General features: G+C 32.0%; 1 protein-coding gene across 2 annotated transcripts; it reads right to left on the bottom strand.

Annotated features, from left to right (window-relative positions):
* Window positions 1–1,514: 1,514 nt before the first annotated feature.
* LOC134727023 (uncharacterized) lies at window positions 1,515–14,794 on the bottom strand. Of its 2 annotated transcripts, none has more exons than XM_063591408.1 (5): window positions 14,635–14,794; window positions 11,824–11,900; window positions 11,126–11,278; window positions 10,703–10,924; window positions 1,515–3,151 (listed from the first exon to the last, which is right to left on the bottom strand). In XM_063591408.1, exons 2-5 carry the CDS (start codon window positions 11,879–11,881, stop codon window positions 3,003–3,005), a joined length of 582 nt encoding a protein of 193 aa, XP_063447478.1. In that variant the 5' UTR covers window positions 11,882–11,900; window positions 14,635–14,794; the 3' UTR covers window positions 1,515–3,002. The 2 variants fall into 2 exon arrangements, with proteins under 2 accessions (XP_063447478.1, XP_063447477.1); XM_063591407.1 differs by lacking the exon at window positions 14,635–14,794 and adding an exon at window positions 14,075–14,217.
* Window positions 14,795–19,866: the final 5,072 nt, after the last annotated feature.

The following is a 19,866-nucleotide window of genomic DNA, read 5'->3' as shown; positions in this document are numbered from 1 at the left end:
TTTATCAATATTTTTAATATATATGAACCAGAAGTTAAGTTTACTCCTTCTGTGGGTAAAATTTTGCTAAGTTAGTAAGCTTGTTTCAAAAGAGGATTTAACTTACATCATTTAAATCCCTTTAAATATATAAAAAAGTTTGTGTTTTAAATGAAATTATATGAAGTCTCCCCAATTCTGCTCTAGTTGCAAGATTACAATTAGATGCATTCTTTCCCAGTAAAAATTTACAAAATTCTTGCTGTAATTTGTTAATTTGATTTTTTGCTGTAAAATTTAAAATGTCCCAGACTTTAAAGCTCTATAAAGAGATATGTATGTGTCTAAACATATAATTATTATTATTATAAATATATTAATTCAGAGTTGTATGTCATTATTGGTTTAATGAGGGAATCAAAGAGGTAAAATGTTTAGAGAATTTGTATAAGCTTACAACCAAAATAAAGCTCTTTTGGATTTTTTTTACTAGTTCTTTAGTTTTATGAGACAGGTTGCCATTCTTTATAGAGAAATAAGCCTAAAAATGAAGAATCTGCTACATTATCAGTGTTAGTGTTTAAAAACTTAATGATTCCAGTTAAGTGCATTTTTTATTCAATATCATGGATTTTGTCTTTTCAATATTTAATTCTATCTGCCATTTATAATTAAATAAATTTTTAAATGATGTCACTTGTACGTTACAGTTGATATTTTTCAACTGAGTACCAAGAGTGATCATGAGCATTACAATTTGTCATTCAGTGATTTTAATATTTCATTAGTTTAAGGACAAACCAAGTACAATCTCTGTCTTTTCAAATTCATATTCGCGATTCTTGCAGTCCTTTTAATGATTAAAATGTGAATTTTCAAAGAGCGTTCTTCATTTTCTTATTGGTTAATACCGTCATGTAAAACAGTTATAATATTACATGTACAATCAATAATTTAACTTTAAGTTCTAAACACTAAAACCTCAAATATGAGTTGTGTAAATATACATGTATTTCATAATATACAAATTTTTACATGAACAAAAGTTAACATTATGAATCAGTTATATTAGATTTAATTTAAAGTATGATAACACACTCTCAGACCCATTATATATGTACAAAAATAATATACCAAAAGGCATGTTCGCACAGTTTTATAAACTGTGGCAATACCTTTCAATCTGATGCCTTTCAAAACATAACAATTCAATGTATTCATATGTCATGCCTTAATACACAGCTGTGCCATGATTGAATGAAACGCCCATCTCTTTGTCAAAGAATTAAGTTCAATTTCTTATCAATGTCATATCAGAAACTCAAAAGGGGGATTAAGAAAATAGATACATTGTATTACCAATTCACAAAAGTTTCATAAAAACTGCTGGAAGCATATTTAAGTTATTGTCCGAAAGTAGGAATAGCCCCCCTTTTTAAATGAATAAAATCCCATAACTTAGATAAAATTAAATCTAAAATTTATAAAAATCAAAAGGGAGCCTACGTCAATATATATACACAATTTACCAATGTTTCATGATAACTGCTAAATGCAATTTTGAGTTATTTTCCGAAAACCTGGAAAATCCTCCATATTTTGATGACTAAAACCCCACAACTCGGAAACGTAAAATCGTTTTCCTGTTTGATATGTATTGAAAACCATGGGGAATTTTGCTAAAATATCAGCAAGGGATGGAATGGGGTAAAGGGACATGTTTATAAGGGGACGGGAAGCCAGAGTCAGGGGCAGGAAGGGGGGTAAGAGTGAGTAAAATGAAGATACACTCAAGAGGTTTTTTGAACAATTTTCGTCTTGGATTTAGGGGGAATTGGGAGTAGGGGGAGGGAAGTGGGGGATATCTAGACTGTATCTACATCAATGTACAAGGCGATATTAATGGTTTCAAAACATTAATTTTCATCCTATAATGTGAGAAGTTATATTTTTCAGCTCTTACCATGCTGGGATAACCATTTTCAAAATACTCCTCCCACCCACACGCAGAAAATTAAATCACATTTCCTGTGTGCTAAAGCCATGAGCTACGAACATTTAGATTGTTACGTTTAGATGACAGCAATACATTTATACATATCTATAATCATGTATATGAATGTACTGCATTGAATTTTGTGAGGTCATTTTTACAAAGGAAAAATCCCAAGATTTGTAGAAAACATAAATGACTTATCTAACAAAGTAATTAGCAATTTAATGTTATATTTCACAATAACCTGTCTTATTCATGTTATTCATACATGTCATACAAGCATACACATAGATTGTTTCAAATGTAAAAGATACCAAATGGAAAGCACTTTTGTGGTTTGTACCTCAAAATTATGAATATGCAAATGTCTATTGCATACCTTTGAAGTAAATGGTGAGTACAAAAGACATCAAGTATGCACACAAAGTACAATAGCAATTTAATGGGTGTTTTAAATACTAAGCAACATTTGCTACCTTATTGTTCGATACATTGGGTGAATTTTGATATGTGATCTTAACCTCTAAGGATCTACTTTTCAAAACAGATTTAAAAGATATATGTGCACCCTATATTTGAAGTTTATGACTAGAGTGTTCAATGGATGTTTTTTTTTTTAATATGTACTACATAAAAAATTGTAATTACCTTCCTTTCAAAACCCTATAAATTAGAATTACTACGATTCAATCACAATATAAATGGTATTTTGCAAACATGTTAAAAAGTCCTATGAAAGCACAAGCTTTCAAAGAAATAAATATCTGATTAAATATATACAGATCCTATGTCCTTGCTTTGTATCTAAATTCGAAGCCTTACTTATAAGCGAAGCATGAATACAGTACATATATCAGATTATACAATTTTCCAACACAAACAAAACATTCCTTGCTACAATTAAGAACTAACGCTCCATATATATACATTTACACAGAAAAACTAAATATTTACAAATACATGTGAATATAGGATGTATACCCTATGTTTTTACAATTCAAACCGTTCATCTATAAATAGATATTTTCTATCTGCCACTGATTGCCATGTCTCCAGTTTCTTGACAACCAGCTGTTGCCGTTAAAATTGGAGGTACAAAGCCATACAAATCTGCTCGTGAATGAAGCCCGATATCATTGTCCACATGAATCTCCTGTAGACGAACAACCGTCAAGTCTGTAAATAAAAGTTTATATAATTATTACTAATGAAATCGCTATGGACTTTGCAATGACATAATTATGCACTTGTACAATATGTATTATATATTACATTTAATAAAAAAAAAAAGCCAAGGAGACAACTGTCAACCAGAAATGAAATGAGGTTTCAATTTGCAAGTTAAGGTCTAACGGTCATCAATAATACATAAAACCAATACCGCATTTTAATAATCAAAACTCAAAACAACAAATGTACATGTTGCAAAACCAATCAGACGAGAAAACTTAAGACCATATTTACTTACCAAACAATATAAAACACAACATAGATTAGGCTTCTGACTTGGAGCAGGCACATAATGAGGTGGAACTGAACAAATTTTAATGGTGCCAAACTCTCTCCAAACATGTGACAGTGGCATAGCAAAACAGATACTAAATAAAAACAGTACAATCAATTGGAAAGGAATGTTCTCAATATAATGCTGAAATTTACCCCAAGGAACTTACTTATTTATACAGTAATAACTGTCCTTTCCTGGATTTAGATTTTAGATGGTGATGTTCCTTTAACACCATCTTACGGTGTTTTATATTTCACAGCTCGTTCGCTATGCCCGTGTTTGTTGTCACGTTTGGTAATATTTAAACCAGGGATATTGTTACCATAAATCACTTTTAAAACCTTTACTAAATTTTTCTATAGATATAAAGATTTGGTTTTGAAGTTTGGTTGTACCTGTAGAAAACTTATTTCAAACAGGATAGCACATCCTCATTTTTTTATGGAAATGTTGTTAACCTTGCCTGGAAATTTAGTAATGATCCTCGTAAACTTATCGTTCCTTTAAATAAAATTATTCTAAAAGGTTACCAATTCAGCACTGTAATAAGATCATTGAATATTGTTTTTATTGGTATGAATATTGATTTTGTTACCAGTTAATTAAAAGCAAACTAAATTGTACTAGTATGTTATATACATATATACATTCATGGATCTACAATATGTTGATACCTTAACTTGGAATTGCACAAGGTCATGTTTTTCTATGACTGTTTATGACATCTTTACATAAAATCCATTGGATGTTGGATGTGAACGGATTGATAGTTTAGTCTTAGATGCATGATTTTTGTTACTACAACGTAGTTGTTAGTGGCTTTGAACGAGCTGCCAGATAACAGCGAGTACTCGCAGATCTGTTCCTAGTGTCTTTTTGTTGTCGGGATGTACAAGTACCTGGCAACGTCCACAGATATTATTGTCCATCTGATGAGTTAAGCCTTTTTCAACTGATTTTTATAGTTCTTTCTTATGTTGTACTGTTATACCACTGTCCCTGGTTAGGGGGAGGGTTGGGATCCCGCTAACATGTTTAACCCTGCCCATTTTTTAAGTATGTGCTTGTCCCAAGTCAGGAGCCTGTAATTCAGTGGTTGTCGTTTGTTTACGTGTTACATATTTGCTTTTTGTTCATTCTTTTTATATTTAAGCTGTTAGTTTTCTTGTTTGAATTATTAAACATTTTCATAACGGGGCCTTTTATAGCTGACTATGTGGTATGGGCTTTGCTCATTGTTGAAGGCTGTACGTTGACCTATATTTGTTAATTTCTGTGTCATTTTGGTCTCTTTTGGACAATTGTTTCATTGGCAATTCAACTACATATTTTTAATATTAACTCAAAACACAACCAGATGCTCCACAGGGCGCAGCTTTATATGACAGCAGAGGTTGAACCCTGAACGGTTCGGGCAAGTATGCATGACACAACATTGAAGCTGGATTCAGCTCTAAATTTGGATTGTAATTGAACAGTTGACACAGCATAGGTTTCTGACACAGAATGAATGTGGTCTAATGAACTTAAAATGTTTTTTTTTTTATTTTGAGCAATTCAGTATGCTGTTGAATATTAATCGTTTGATATTTGAAGAAATTTTCTTTCTCATTTCTGAAATCTGAAATAAGAAAAATTGAACCCCAACGATTTTTTTGACCTCCCTCCCTTATTCCAAAAATGATACCAATTTAAATTTCTTATGGAGTTTTCAACAATAACTACTCATTTAAATACATCATAAAACATAAAATGTCATAGTCATGATTCAAGTTAATCTAACTACTATTCTGGACAAAGAAAGATAACTCCATTGCAACATTTTATATTGGCAAATTTCCAATGAAGTTAATTAACCTAAAGTTTTTGGCAAATTTTCAATGGAATTTATTAATAATAAAGTTTTTGGCAAATTTCCAATAAACATAATTTATTAAAAAGCAGTTTTCATAGATTTCTATTGACTTAAACTAAAGTTAGAGTGCCAAACTAAAAGTATTCGGACGCCACAGACGATGATTACACAGACGTGAAACCAATATATAGGACCAAAAAATTTTGAATTTTTGCGGTCGTATAAAAATTTAAGTACATGTTTAGATTCAGCATATCAAAGAAGCCCAAGAATTCAATTTTTGTTAAAATCAAACTTAGTTTAATTTTGGACCCTTTGGACTTTAATGTAGACCAATTTGAAAACGGGACCAAAAATTAAGAATCTTCATACACAGTTAGATTTGGCATATAAAAAAAAACAATTATTCAATTTTTGATGAAATCAATCAAAGTTTAATTTTGGACCCCGATTGGGACCAACATGAAAACTGGGTCAATAATCAATCAAAGCACTGTAAGCACTGCAGTTAACCAAAAACCAAGGCAAACATAATTATGAAAATTGTGGCAAAGTGCTTCAATTTCTTTTTTTAAAGATTTAAAAGAACAAACATTAAACATTCATATATAACTGTACATTGATGTTCATTTAAGGAATTAATCATTAAGGCAAATAATTCATATTTTATCAAGGTTTTCAATAGCAACGTTACTAGGTGCACTGTATGTGTAAAATAAGAAACTTGCCGCTATTTTAACTGACCCATCAAAATTGAGAAAAAAAATCCCATTGAAATTGCAGTAATATGTTTACACTTTAAAAGCATCTAACTTGCTTTACCAACATTTATTACTGATAAAGAAAATTTATACTATCACCAGGACCATATATATTGTTAGATATACTGTTCCCAGCTGTCACAAAGACTCACATTGTATTGGATTTTGACATTAAAATTTGTCAAAAAATAACTTTGAGTTTCAGTACAAAATATTTTGTTTTTTCATTCTTTTACATATCTTTTGGTTTTCAATTCTAGTGTTTATATTTATTTACCATGCAAAGATGTATTTTGTCATCTGTCTGATTTCTAAAAAAAAAATGATCACCAAAACCCGAAATTACCATATCGGCTTCCGGAATCAGATCCAATATTTTAATTTTCTTCTCATGTCAGCCATTTTGTTTTCAATGTTGTTTTTGTCAGATACGATTTAACTTGAATTTAAAAATTATTTGTCGGCGATTTTCTGTATAAAGACATCGGTTGAACAAAATGATCATCGCTGTCATGAATAATAATGCTAAAAACAAGTTTTGATATCGTTTATTAGGAGACTTTGGTAAAAAGGTTTGCAAAGTTATTATTTTTATTTCCTCTCCAGTCGGGCATATCAAGCTTAGCTAGTAACCAAATCGGAAGTCCGACTACAAAAGTGGGAAGTCCCAGATCTCGGACAACTGCTTATTTGAACCCCTCCCTCCAAATTGAAAAGATACAAAAATTTCATCTTATAATTTAAAATTGTCGCAAACAGCATGAACAGTGGAACTAATTTTAAGACTACTGACGTAGTTGACTACTAATTGACAACAAACAATGTTCCTACGACTTTTGCCACTTGGGAAATCTAAACTACTTGTCTTTAGATATTTTCCGCAATTAAACATTTCATACATTTGTTCTTAGACAGCTAAGCCAAAATCTCTGGGCATAATAAACTACATAAAGATTCCTAATGCTCCCTACTTCCTATGTGCAACTTCAAACTTTTGGATGAATCGACGATCATTTAAGGTTTTTCTTTTCATATTATTCATTTTTGTTTTTTGTAATCAAAAATTAAAAGTATGAAAAAACTGTCCATTTAGTTATAAATAACATAACATCCAGCTAGATAATAACAATGGCACATATTTCAGCATTTATTGGGTAGAAAACAAATCTAGGGTGCTCGCATAAGGCATCTTAACTGCTTAAACCAGATGCTCCGCAGGGCGTAGCTTTATACGACCGCAGAGGTTGAACCCTGAACAGTTGGGGCAAGTATGGACACAACATTCAAGCTGGATTCAGCTCTAAATTTGGATTGTGATTAAATAGTTGACACAGCATAGGTTTCTGACACAGAATGAATGTGTTCTAATGAACTTAAAATTTTTGTTTTCTCTTAGAGCAATTCACTATGCTGTTGAATATTAATCCTCTCAAAAAAATGTTTGAAGAAATTTTCTTTTTATTTATGAAATTTCAAATGAGAAAATTGAACCCAATTTTTTTAATCACATCCCCCTTTCCCTTATTCCAAAACTAATCTCAATTAAAATTTCTAATGGAGTTTGCAACAATAACTACTCATTTAAATACATCATAAAATATTAAGATGTCAAAAAACTGCTTGTTATCACTGAATGGTAAAGATTATTTTAATTTATCAGTTGGTAGTAAAAAGTGAATATACATTGTATATTGTATATATAACAAAGATTTAAGTTGATTCTGGACAAAGAAAGATAACTCCAAATAAAAAAAAATCTTACAATTAGATATTTCTTGCTTACTATTCTGGACAAAGAAAGATAACTCTAATTAAAAACAAAATTGCTATTTCACAATATTTTGCAATAAGATATTTCTTGCCATTGCGCAATACTGTGCAATTGAAAAGACTTGCTATTGCACAAAACTTAATATAATAATTTTAGATCCTGATTTGGACCAACTTGAAAACTGGGCCCATAATCAAAAATCTAAGTTCATGTTTGGATTCAGCATATCAAAGAACCCCAAGATTTCAATTTTTGTTAAAATCAAACTAAGTTTAATTTTGGACCCTTTGGACTTTAATGTAGACCAATTTGAAAACAAGACCAAAAATGAGGAATCTACATACACAGTTAGATTTGGCATATCAAAAAACCCCATTTATTCAATTTTTGATGAAATCAAACAAAGTTTAATTTTGGACCCCGATTTGGACCAACTTAAAAACTGGGCCAATAATCAAGAATCTAAGTACATTTTTGGATTCAACATATTAAAGAACCCAGAAGATTCATTTTTGTCAAAATCAAACTGAGTTTAATTTTGGACCCTTTGGACCTTAATGTAGACCAATTTGAAAACGGGATCAAAAGTTAAAAATCTACATACACAGTTAGCTTCGGCATATCAAAGAACCCCAATTATTCAATTTTGATGAAATCAAACAAAGTTTAATTTTGGACCATTTGGGGCCCCTTATTCCTAAACTGTTGGGACCAAAACTCCCAAAATCATTACCAACCTTCCTTTTATGGTCATAAACCTTGTGTTTAAATTTCATAGATTTCTATTTACTTATACTAAAGTTATGGTGCGAAAACCAAGAAAAATGCTTATTTGGGTCCCTTTTTGGCCCCTAATTCCTAAACTGTTGTGACCTAAACTCCCAAAATCAATACCAACCTTCCTTTTGTGGTCATAAACATTGTGTTTAAATTTCATTATTTTCTATTTACTTAAACTAAAGTTATTGTGCGAAAACCAAGAATAATGCTTATTTGGGCCCTTTTGTGGCCCCTAATTCCTACACTGTTGAAACCAAAACTTCCAAAATCAATCCCAACCTTTCTTTTGTGGTCATAAACCTTGTGTCAAAATTTCATAGATTTCTATTAACTTAAACTAAAGTTATAGTGCGAAAACCAAGAAAATGCTTATTTGGGCCCTTTTTGGCCCCTAATTCCTAAAATGTTGGGACCAAAACTCCCAAAATCAATACCAACCTTCCTTTTGTGGTCATAAACCTTGTGAAAAAATTTTATAGATTTATATTCACTTTTACTAAAGTTAGAGTAAGAAAACTAAAAGTATTCGGACGACGACGACGACGACGACGACGACGACGACGCCAACGTGATAGCAATATACGACGAAAATTTTTTCAAAATTTGCGGTCGTATAAAAACTATTCGTAAGTACATTTTTAGATTCAGCATATCAAAGAACCCCAAGGATTCAATTTTTATTAAAATCAAACTAAGTTTAATTTTGGACCCTTTGGACCTTTATGTAGACCAATTTGAAAATGGGACCAAAAATTAAGAATCTGCATACACAGTAAGAATCAGCATATCAAAGAACCCCAATTATTCAATTTTTGATGAAATCAAACAAAGTTTAATTTTGACCCTGTGGGCCCCTTATTCTTAAACTGTTTGGACCAAAACTCCCAAAATCAATCCCAACCTTCCTTTTATGGTCATAAATTTTTATAGATTTCTATTCACTATATATACTTAAGTTATGGTGCAAAACCAAGAAAAATGCTTATTTGGGCCCCTTTTTGGCCCTTAATTCCTAAACTGTTCGGACCTCAACTCCTGAAATCAATCCCCACCTTCCTTTTGTAGTCATTAACCTTGTGTTTTAATTTCATTGATTTCTATTCCCTTAAACTAAAGTTATTGTGAAAAAAACAAGAATAATGCTTATTTGGGCCCTTTTTTTTTTTTTTACCCTAATTCCTAATCTGTTGGACCAAAACTCTCAAAATCAATCCCAACCTTCCTTTTGTGGTCATGAACCTTGAGTTAAAATTTCATAGATTTCTTTTCACTTTTACTATTTAAGTTAAAGTGCGAAAACTAAAAGTCTTCGGAAGACAACGATAACTACTATGACTACGCAGATGACGACGCCAACGTGATACCAATATATATATTTTGCGGTCGCATAAAAACAACTGATTATACACAAAACACAAAATTAACCCTTCTAGTATGGTGATGACTTTTCACTCAATAATTCAAGGTTTGGTTAATATGATTAAGGCATTTATCCCATCCAAATTGAAATAACCACAGAAAAAAAATATTCGACATGGCTTAATTCGAATTCTAGATACTAAGAATAAAAGTTAGTTGAGAAAATAACTTTACAACAAATGAGATGGTTTCAGAGTCCAATTTGTGTACTTTTTTTCTCTGTGAAACAAATTATTCTAAACTTTAAAAAAAAATGTCCTTGACTTAAAATAAAGTTCAAACTATTGGCAGACAGGAAGTGGTTGCACAGATGTAAAAATGTTTATACGCTACAACTTTTAACATCCAGGATTTTAATTGCTGATCGATATTATGAGGATAGGTGAGGTGAGATGACAACTCGACATCATGATTAACACTCTGCCCAACAAATTCTTTGACAAATACTTTCTACCCAAGATCTTTTAGATGTACAGTCGAACGAATGCAATCAAGCGATTAAAAGAACTGCTTTTGCTGATGGTCATGATGGTTATGCAGGTATAAAAAAAATCCAACAAATGTCTATTATCAAGTACAAAATTAGTCTCCATCTGACAAATACATAACAAATTGTTATTATAGTGATATATACCTTCATGACTTTTCTTCAGCAAGTCTGTTTCTTCTTCAGATGAAGCGTCTATCTCAGTAGAGGACCTTGAATCATCCATTTTCATCTTTCGACGCAATTTCAGGTTCTGGTATATAAGACAAGAACATACTATAGCCACTGCAGAAAATACAGCCAATCCTATCAATGTTGGATACAGCCATATGAATGAACTTTCTTTACAGCTGGTGGGACTCAATGTTTCTGTAAAATAATTTATATTCATATACTGTACATATTACAACAAACAAGAGATTGGAAATGTGTAAGTGACCATAACAAAAGACAAAATCAACAGTACAAAATAGAAAACAAGTCATATTCCAGACTTGGTACATGTACATGCATATTAAAAGAATGAATAAATTAACCAAAAAAAATGTTCACACATAAAAATTGAAATACCTTTATTACAGTATGACGAGCAGTTGGAAATATGCTTGTTATCTACCCAGCAGAAATCTTTAAAATCGGAACATTGTCGACACACTTGTTTTCCGGTTTCACAAAACTCATATCCAAGTTTGCAGATCTGGTTCTCACAATCTGCTAGGATAACTGGAAAATACGGAATGTCTGACTTTATAATAATTCTTTGTTATCATACAAGTAAACTGATACTTAAAACAAAATAATAACAATTAACATAAAATAACTAATTTAAACATACACGTACAATTAAAAACAAAATGCACTTATAATGTTTGGGGCGTACCAGCTTCTCTGCCAGTTTTTTGTTTTATTTTTGCTACTAAATTTAACATGTTTAAAACTAAAATTAATTTGGTATAGGAATAGGGTGCCCTTAAAAATACATGGTTAGTTACCATATGCATGATATGGGGTTAGCAACCATTTACTGATCCCATATCGTATAAGGTCACTACATTGTAACACACCATGAAACTAACATGACTAATAATTTATACAAGCAAAATTAACTAAGAGTCCCCTGTCCTCAGCTCTAAAGAACCTGGGTTTTTTTACAATATTTGAATGATTTAGCAGGACTACTTGTTTTTCAGTATCAGACAGATTTGAAAATGTAATACTTCAAGCAGTTAGTGTTTGTTTTGAAATTATCAAAGTAGTATCAAACTTACCAGAACATTGTGTTAATAATCCTATTGAAAATATAACTATCAACTTTCCTACGTTCATACTGTTTTACTCGAAAAGACTGAAAAAAATAATACACAGTTCTATTTTTCGTTGTATTTAAATTATCAAGAAACTATTGCACATTCGTAAACTATTGCATTATGCCATATAGAACTACAAATGTATAGTTGTATATAAATCTTTTGTTTTATTTTTTTTAATTGTTTTCGTGTTTTGTGCTTTTGTCGTTGGTTGCTTTTTGTTTTTTGTTCATTAATTTAGTACGAATATCAGGCTTTTAGCTATTTAACTATAAAGTATAGATTTTCTCATTTGCCTTACATGAACCAATGCATACTAGTATACCCTTTAAAGTTCATCATTTTGTCTCGGGTGGATGGTTGTCTTATTTCAGGTAATCATAAGAAAAACTTAATCTAAATCTAGTCACAATTTCTTCTCTTCGAATGATTATTATATTTTAGAAAGTTAAGGTCTCTTTATTTCTTCTTTTATCCAAATGGATGCCCATAGGTTATGGCCTTCTGGTTTGGGAATGTTACTACCTCCCCCCCCCCCCTCTTTCACTGGAAATGAGATATGATGCACATGACCACAAATGAAACAAAGGATTCCATTTTTTAAACGGAAGCAAAATACCACGTGACATCATTGTTTTTGTGATGTCCTTGTATAAATAGTATGTGTGTAATTTAGTGTACTGAATTTTGTATTTACATGTATATATAAATAAAAACAAGAATGTGTCCAAAGTACACGAATGCCCCACTTGCACTATCATTTTCCATGTTCAATGGACCATGAAATTGGATAAAAAATATAATAAGGCATTAAAATTAGAAAGATAATATCATAGGGAACATGTGTACTAAGTGTCAAGTTGATTGTACTTCAACTTCATCAAAAACTACCTTGACCAAAAACTTTAACCTTAAACATGCACTTTCATTTTCTATGTTCAGTGGACCGTGAATTTGGACTCAAAAGTTTAATTTGGCTTTAAAATTAGAAAGATCATATCATAAGGAACATGTGTACTAAGTTTCAAGTTGATTGGACTTCAACTTCATCAAAAACTACCTTGACCAAAAACTTTAACCTAAAACGGGACAGACGGACGAACAGACGGACAGACGACAGACGGACGGACCGACGGATGAACAAAGAAGGACGCACAGACCAGAAAACATAATGCCCCTCTACTATTGTAGGTGGGGCATAAAAATCCTCGAAGAATGCTTTAATGTCTTTAACAACAGAGGCACACAACTCCAACATATGCGTTATTTTCCTGTGAAGTTTCAGGAATCTGTGTTGAAAACTGTTTTGGGAGTAACAACTTTAACCCTCTTTCATAATTATTCTGAAAATTGACAAAGTTCAAAGTTCAAAAAAAAATGAAAAAGAAAATTAATCCTCAAAAAAATCTATAAAAGCGTGTACTCAAGGCAGGTACACAACTCAACATGGAAGTCAGGTACACAACATGGGTGCCACTTTCCGGTGAATTTTCAAGGATCTGGTTTCAAAACTGTGGAAGATGATTTACAAATTGGAATAGACTTTTCAGGTCGGACCTGCGTAGGCCAAATAATTGAAATTCAAGGCAAAAGAAAATAAAATAGCCTTTCCAGACGTCATAATTATATTAAATTTTAGAATAAAGCCTGCCCCAGATGCTTCTCAATTTCGCCATACTATCAGCTGGCTGTGGACTTCATTGGTGGATCCAGGTGGGGGGGTTCTTGGGGTTGGAACACCCATTTTTTTGCCAATCAATGCATTTGCATAGGTGGATCCAGGGCCCTCCCCCCTTACGTTGGAAAAATTTGGTTGATTATATAGGGAATCAATGAAGCATGACTGGAGTGGGCCCCCCTTAGGAAAAACTCTGGATCCGCCACTGATTTGTATGGGGACATATATAGTTGGACCCCCTCATTTTTTAAATGGCTGTAAAGCGCTCTGGACTATAACTTTTACGAATTATTTTCATGTTAATCTTTACACACAGTGTAACTGTTCAACTGTTCACGGATCCACATGTAAAGGTTTTACTAAACACATGTACATATTATATGTAAAGATTAGTAATACAACTAAAAATAAACAAAAATATAAGCAATTAGTCTTCCGGAAATTAGATTATTGTATCGAATAACAAAATACTGAAATATATTTTAAAAAATTGAGTTTATATAGAAATTTTTATATATTATGTGGTTTAGTTACCTATATACATATAAAATGTACGTGCACTCTCGTCGAAATCATCAGCGGCATAGAAGGAACGTTCTAAGAAAGTTCCAGCTATTTTTAGAAATTTAATTTCCAAATCTAATTTTAGTCATTACGTAGTATGTATACACTATTCATGACTGATGTAACTACACTACACACCTTTTAAAGTTAAACAGGTATACATGCAATCACACGATCAATGACCTTGATACCCATCCTTAAAACATACATGTATATTAATCATACAGGTATATCAATACAATCCTTCTGCTTTCCGTAAAATATTTCAATTTTAGCACTTGCGCAGAAGCCTGGGACAAGGGATTGGATATTTGTGCTTTTCCCCCACCCCTTTTTCAAGTTTATTTTCTTTTTCTTTTTTTGTATTTCACTTTCATAACTAAGTTTTCCCCTTTCTTCCGTACGAATAAAAATCTCAGTCTTGACAACACTGATAAAGTAGTTAATGTATATATAAATTTATACTCAATGATCAAGAGTCAGCATAATAGCTAGAAACGAAAGAGGCAAGTAAAGACATGATTTCTTACTTTGCATGCATTGGTTTCAGCAGAAAAGCTGATGAACAATGCTTTTGTTTTCCTCATCTCCATGCTCTTCGACATTTGTTCAGCAGAACATTCCCATCATTTGTTCAGCAGAATACACGCAATGATTTTGCATGCCAATGACCTTCCTTGTTGGTGGCAATCTTTTTAGGTCACACCACAGTTACGTATAATGCACAGTCAGACTGCGCACTATTTATTTCTGACGCAGAACTTTTCTCATAATTTTGTTCAAGATTTCTCAAGATGAATATTCATGTAATTAGATTTATAAATATTATAGTCAATTCTCCTCGAATTATTAAAGATATCCTTAATAAATTTATAGATTTTTTAAAAATAATTATGATGTTTCTGAATCTGTTACAATATCTGGAACAAATGATTATGTTGATGTGTATGTCACGTGTACTTTTGGGAGTTTTGCATGAAAGTCTTATATATATTGGTTTTCTATGTGTTGTTTTCCCTTGTTTTTCATCTAGAATTAAAAAAAAACGTCACGCCAAGTATCAAATCAAATCATTGTTAACAAGGAAATTGTATTATGTATTTTAAACAGATGTCTATGGTCTGACTACAGAAAACGTACTTACACGCTTATTATACATATCGTATGTATGTACATAATATTACTATGTCATAGAGTAAAATTGTAAATTAATATCTTATCTGAAATCGGTATTAAATTATTTGTACCAAAGTGATGCACCCCTCTCCATCTCTCTGGTCCATTTTTTTTTTTATTTATTTCAGTTCATTTGTTGTAAAAACAATCTGTTTTTTGAAATTTATTTATAAGTGGTTTAACTGATTCCGTCCCTTTTCATCGTATTTTTGCTATTATATAATTATCTTAACGATTAAACAATACACAGTATGACCATTGGGTGCATCTCTGCTGTTATTCGATCTTACAAGCGGAAAATAAGAATGAACATGATGAAGGGACATCGGTCATATAATACTGTTTATTTTAAAATATTTATCATGTTATGAAACAATGACTTTTGTCGCTGTCTAACTGATGTTTATACTGCAACTTCTTTTGTTCGTAAGGTGAATATTAATCAAACAAGATTTGTCGTCTACCAATAATGGCAGCACTCCTTTTGCGCCAATTTCTGTTTTTCAGGGGTATCATTTGCGCCAATTTTTTTTTTCTTCAAATGTATCAATTGCGCCAGTTTTCGGAACTCATTTGCGCCAATCTACCTGAACACATATTGGTCGTACATATTAGAGATTGATATATATTTAGTATCATTTTTGTCTGAGTGGATATCTTGCACATATACACGAGACAGACCCACACAAGTTATAATTAGAGCGTCAGGCCACACTTAAGAATATTTTGGTTTGCCCAAACCCTACCCAAAGGTTGAGACAGTGGGTAGGTAGGAAGGCATTTTCTTTTTCTTTTTTTCAAAAAAGGAAATTGAAGTTTATTAGTCCTCATGCCTATTCGATTAAAAAAAACTTCTTCAAATCAGGACAATAAAAGAATTTGAGTAGGCAGCTTTTTTCTTGGTAAGTAGCGTTTGGTCATACAAACCTATTATTTATTATGGCCTCAAATACTACGAACAGCATGCACAAGAAAAACTACAGAAGATATATCCGAAAGACCAGCTAAGATCATATGTTCGGAGCTATTTCAATACGAAGACGAACATTTACAGAAAAATGACTTGAAGTGCATAAGAAGTATGTGCAGAGAGAGAAGATAACTGTACCCTCTGCCCAACCAAAAAGTTCAGTAGAATTTCAAGAAATTTTAAGTGAGGTAGGAGTGATCACAAATAAAGAAGAAGAGTTTGTTTTAGTAAATGATATTGAAAGCGGCAATGTTATTCTCGGTTGTGAAGCTATAACTTCAAATTTCTTTGTTTGCGGGGCAGAAGATGTTTTTGCTGATGGAACATTTAAGTGTTGTCCGAATTATTTCCAGCAATTGTATACAATACATGGATTCAGGAATCCATGTACATTTATTTTATATTCCACTTTTATTTTGCGTTTTGCCTTCCAAATCAGGAGACTGTAATAGAAAAATGTTTTCTTTGCTTAAGGAATGTTTTTCTGTAAATTGGCGCAAATGTATATATTATTTTTGGCGCAAATGATACCATGTATTTTTAAAAAAGGTGGCGCAAACGTATCATTAGAGAAAAAAGTTGTGGCGCACTGAAAGGACACATTTTTTGCCCAAACGGATCTCTCCCTAGCAATTAATATAAACGAAAGCCCTGGAGTGCCATGCAAAAATATGACAAGTTGCTTTCTATAAAAAAAAAAAAAGAAAAAAAAAAGAAACGCAATCGTCAACCCAAATGCTTGTTTGGCATTGAATATTAGATAAAAGTTAAATAATTCTAAAGAATTCTTTTTCGCGCGCCGGTATCAGAATTAGAAACTGACATTGATTGTTTACTTAATGTAACTGCAGCTCAATGTGGGATGAAATATTATGTAAAAGGAATCATTGCCCGCGTCCAAAGGATATTTTTTTCTCCTCTCTCCCGAAAGACAACATCCTAAGTCACCTACTGGATATTTCATTCTATATAAGAGGCTGGGTTTTTTTAAGATCAGAGTTAGGTTTTTTTAGGATTAAATTAAAATGCAAATGTGAAGAAATTTAATCAATTAATGATAATTTGTGTTTTAAGAAATGCAATACGTGAACGTGTAAAATAGCTGTATTTATTAAAATTTGATATACATGTATGTTCATGGTTATTTGAACAATGGCTTGATATTGATCATTATTAAGATCCTTACACCTGCTCTGCAAGCCGGGTTTTTGTTATGCTTAGGATAGTAAGCATTGGCAATTTTAAGTTGTGTGCTTTGTGCTCTTTAAAGTTTTAAATGACAAATTTCTTTTGTTAAAAACAAAAACTTTTAAAAACCTTTAACTCGCTTTGAAAATATTTTCCGAATGTCCCTTTTTATTAGCTCACCTGGCCCAAAGGGCCAAGTGAGCTTTTCTCATCACTTGGCGTCCGGCGTCCGTCGTCCGTCGTCCGTCGTCCGTCGTCCGGCGTTAGCTTTTACAAAAATCTTCTCCTCTGAAACTACTGGGCCAAATCAAACCAAACTTGGCCACAATCATCATTGGGGTATCTAGTTTAAAAAATGTGTGGCGTGACCCGGTCATCCAACCAAGATGGCCGCCACGGCTAAAAATAGAACATAGGGGTAAAATGCAGTTTTTGGCTTATAACTCAAAAACCAAAGCATTTAGAGGAAATCTGACATGGGGTAAAAATGTTTATCAGGTCAAGATCTATCTGCCCTGAAATTTTCAGATGAATCGGTTAACCTGTTGTTGGGTTGCTGCCCCTGAATTGGTAATTTTGAGGAAATTTTGCTGTTTTTGGTTATTATCTTGAATATTATTATAGATAGAGATAAACTGTAAACAGTAATAATGTTCAGCAAAGTTAGATTTACAAATAAGTCAACATGACCGAAATGGTCAGTTGACCCCTTTAGGAGTTATTGCCCTTTATAGTCAATTTTTAACTATTTTTCATAAATCTAAGTAATCTTTTACAAAAATCTTCTCCTCTGAAACTACTGAGCCAAATTAATCCAAACTTGGCCACAATCATCTTTAGGGTATCTAGTTTAAAAAATGTGTGGCGTGACCCGGTCAACCAATCAAGATGGCCGCCACGGCTAAAAATAGAACATAGGGGTAAAATGCAGTTTTTGGCTTATAACTCAAAAACCAAAGCATTTTGAGGAAATTTGACATGGGATAAAAATGTTTATCAGGTCAAAATCTATCTGCCCTGAAATTTTCAGATGAATTGGACAATCGGTTGTTGGCTTGCTGCCCTCCAATTGGTAATTTTTAAAGAAATTTTGCCGTTTTTGGTTATTATCTTGAATACTATTATAGATAGAGATAAACTGTAAACAGCAATAATGTTCAGCAAAGTAAGATCTACAAATAAGTCAACATGACCTAAATGGTCAATTGACCCCTTAAGGAGTTATTGCCCTTTACAGTCAATTTTTAACAATTTTCATTAATTCGGTAAATTTATGTAAATTTTTACCAAATATTTTTCTCTGTTACTAATGGGCAAGGTTCATTATAGATATAATTGTAAGAAGCAAGAACATTCAGTAAAGTAAGAACTTCAAACACATCACCATCACCAAAATACAATTTTGTCATGAATCCATTTGTGTCCTTTGTTTAATATGCACATAGACCAAGGTGAGCGACACAGGCTCTTTAGAGCCTCTAGTTTTGAGTTTTTCTTATATTTTAAATTGTGGGTTATGAAAAAGGCCTGCAAGTTTAATTGTAAATATATATAATTTGAATTGCACTGTATCTTCTTCATCCTTTTCTGATTTGAAGTTGAATCAGTTTTGTTTTTTCCTGTTTAAATTGTTTTACAAAAGTGTTTTGGGCCCTTATAAGGATCTTTTCCAATGTGATCCAAGCCTTTGTTATGAAAGCTGTATTATAACCTACAATTGCTAACCTGACTACCCTATGTATAACACTTGATGGAGAGTAGTCTCCTTGGTATTCCTACCATTGAAAAAGATATTCGCTGACATTTGACAAATTCATTAGAATAATTTAAATATTGAAATTGAACTGAAGTTGCCTTGTAAGTTTTCTTTATATTGACCTTACCCTTTTCTCTCTTGCGTGATAGTTTTATAATGGTCATTTGGGGGCATACTGATCAGTGCGATGGCTCAAAATCTCCTTACACTCTTTTATATTTTCATACTAATATATTAAAACCGAACATTCACCATCTGACCGTCTTCAAGAAAAAATAACTATTAATTTTTATTTTGACGAACATTTTGAAGAGCCTTAATAATTACTACTGGAACATCATAGTTAGATCATCTGTTCTCGGACCCAGATAACTATATAATAGAAATTAATTTGGTTTTTTCTCCTTCTTATAACATCTGTCATCACTCGGTGTCTATAAATAGACATTTGACATCTTATCGCTGACCCTGTAAGGTCTGCTAAAATTGCATGCATGATTAATTTTCAGGTTATCGAGCGTAATTAAAGCGGCACATTTAATTCGTGATGTCATTGCTTGAAGTATTATTTCTTACATCTGCATATAAAGTCGACAAATGTACTTTTTTTTTAAAATATATTTAAGAATTAGATTTCAGTTTTAGTTTTTTTTCTTCATATTTAAAATCTAC

Source organism: Mytilus trossulus, chromosome 7, assembly GCF_036588685.1.
Source record: "Mytilus trossulus isolate FHL-02 chromosome 7, PNRI_Mtr1.1.1.hap1, whole genome shotgun sequence".
NCBI lineage: Eukaryota > Metazoa > Mollusca > Bivalvia > Mytilida > Mytilidae > Mytilus > Mytilus trossulus.
Note: the sequence above shows the minus strand (reverse complement) of the source record. Positions and strands in the feature narration are given on the sequence as shown.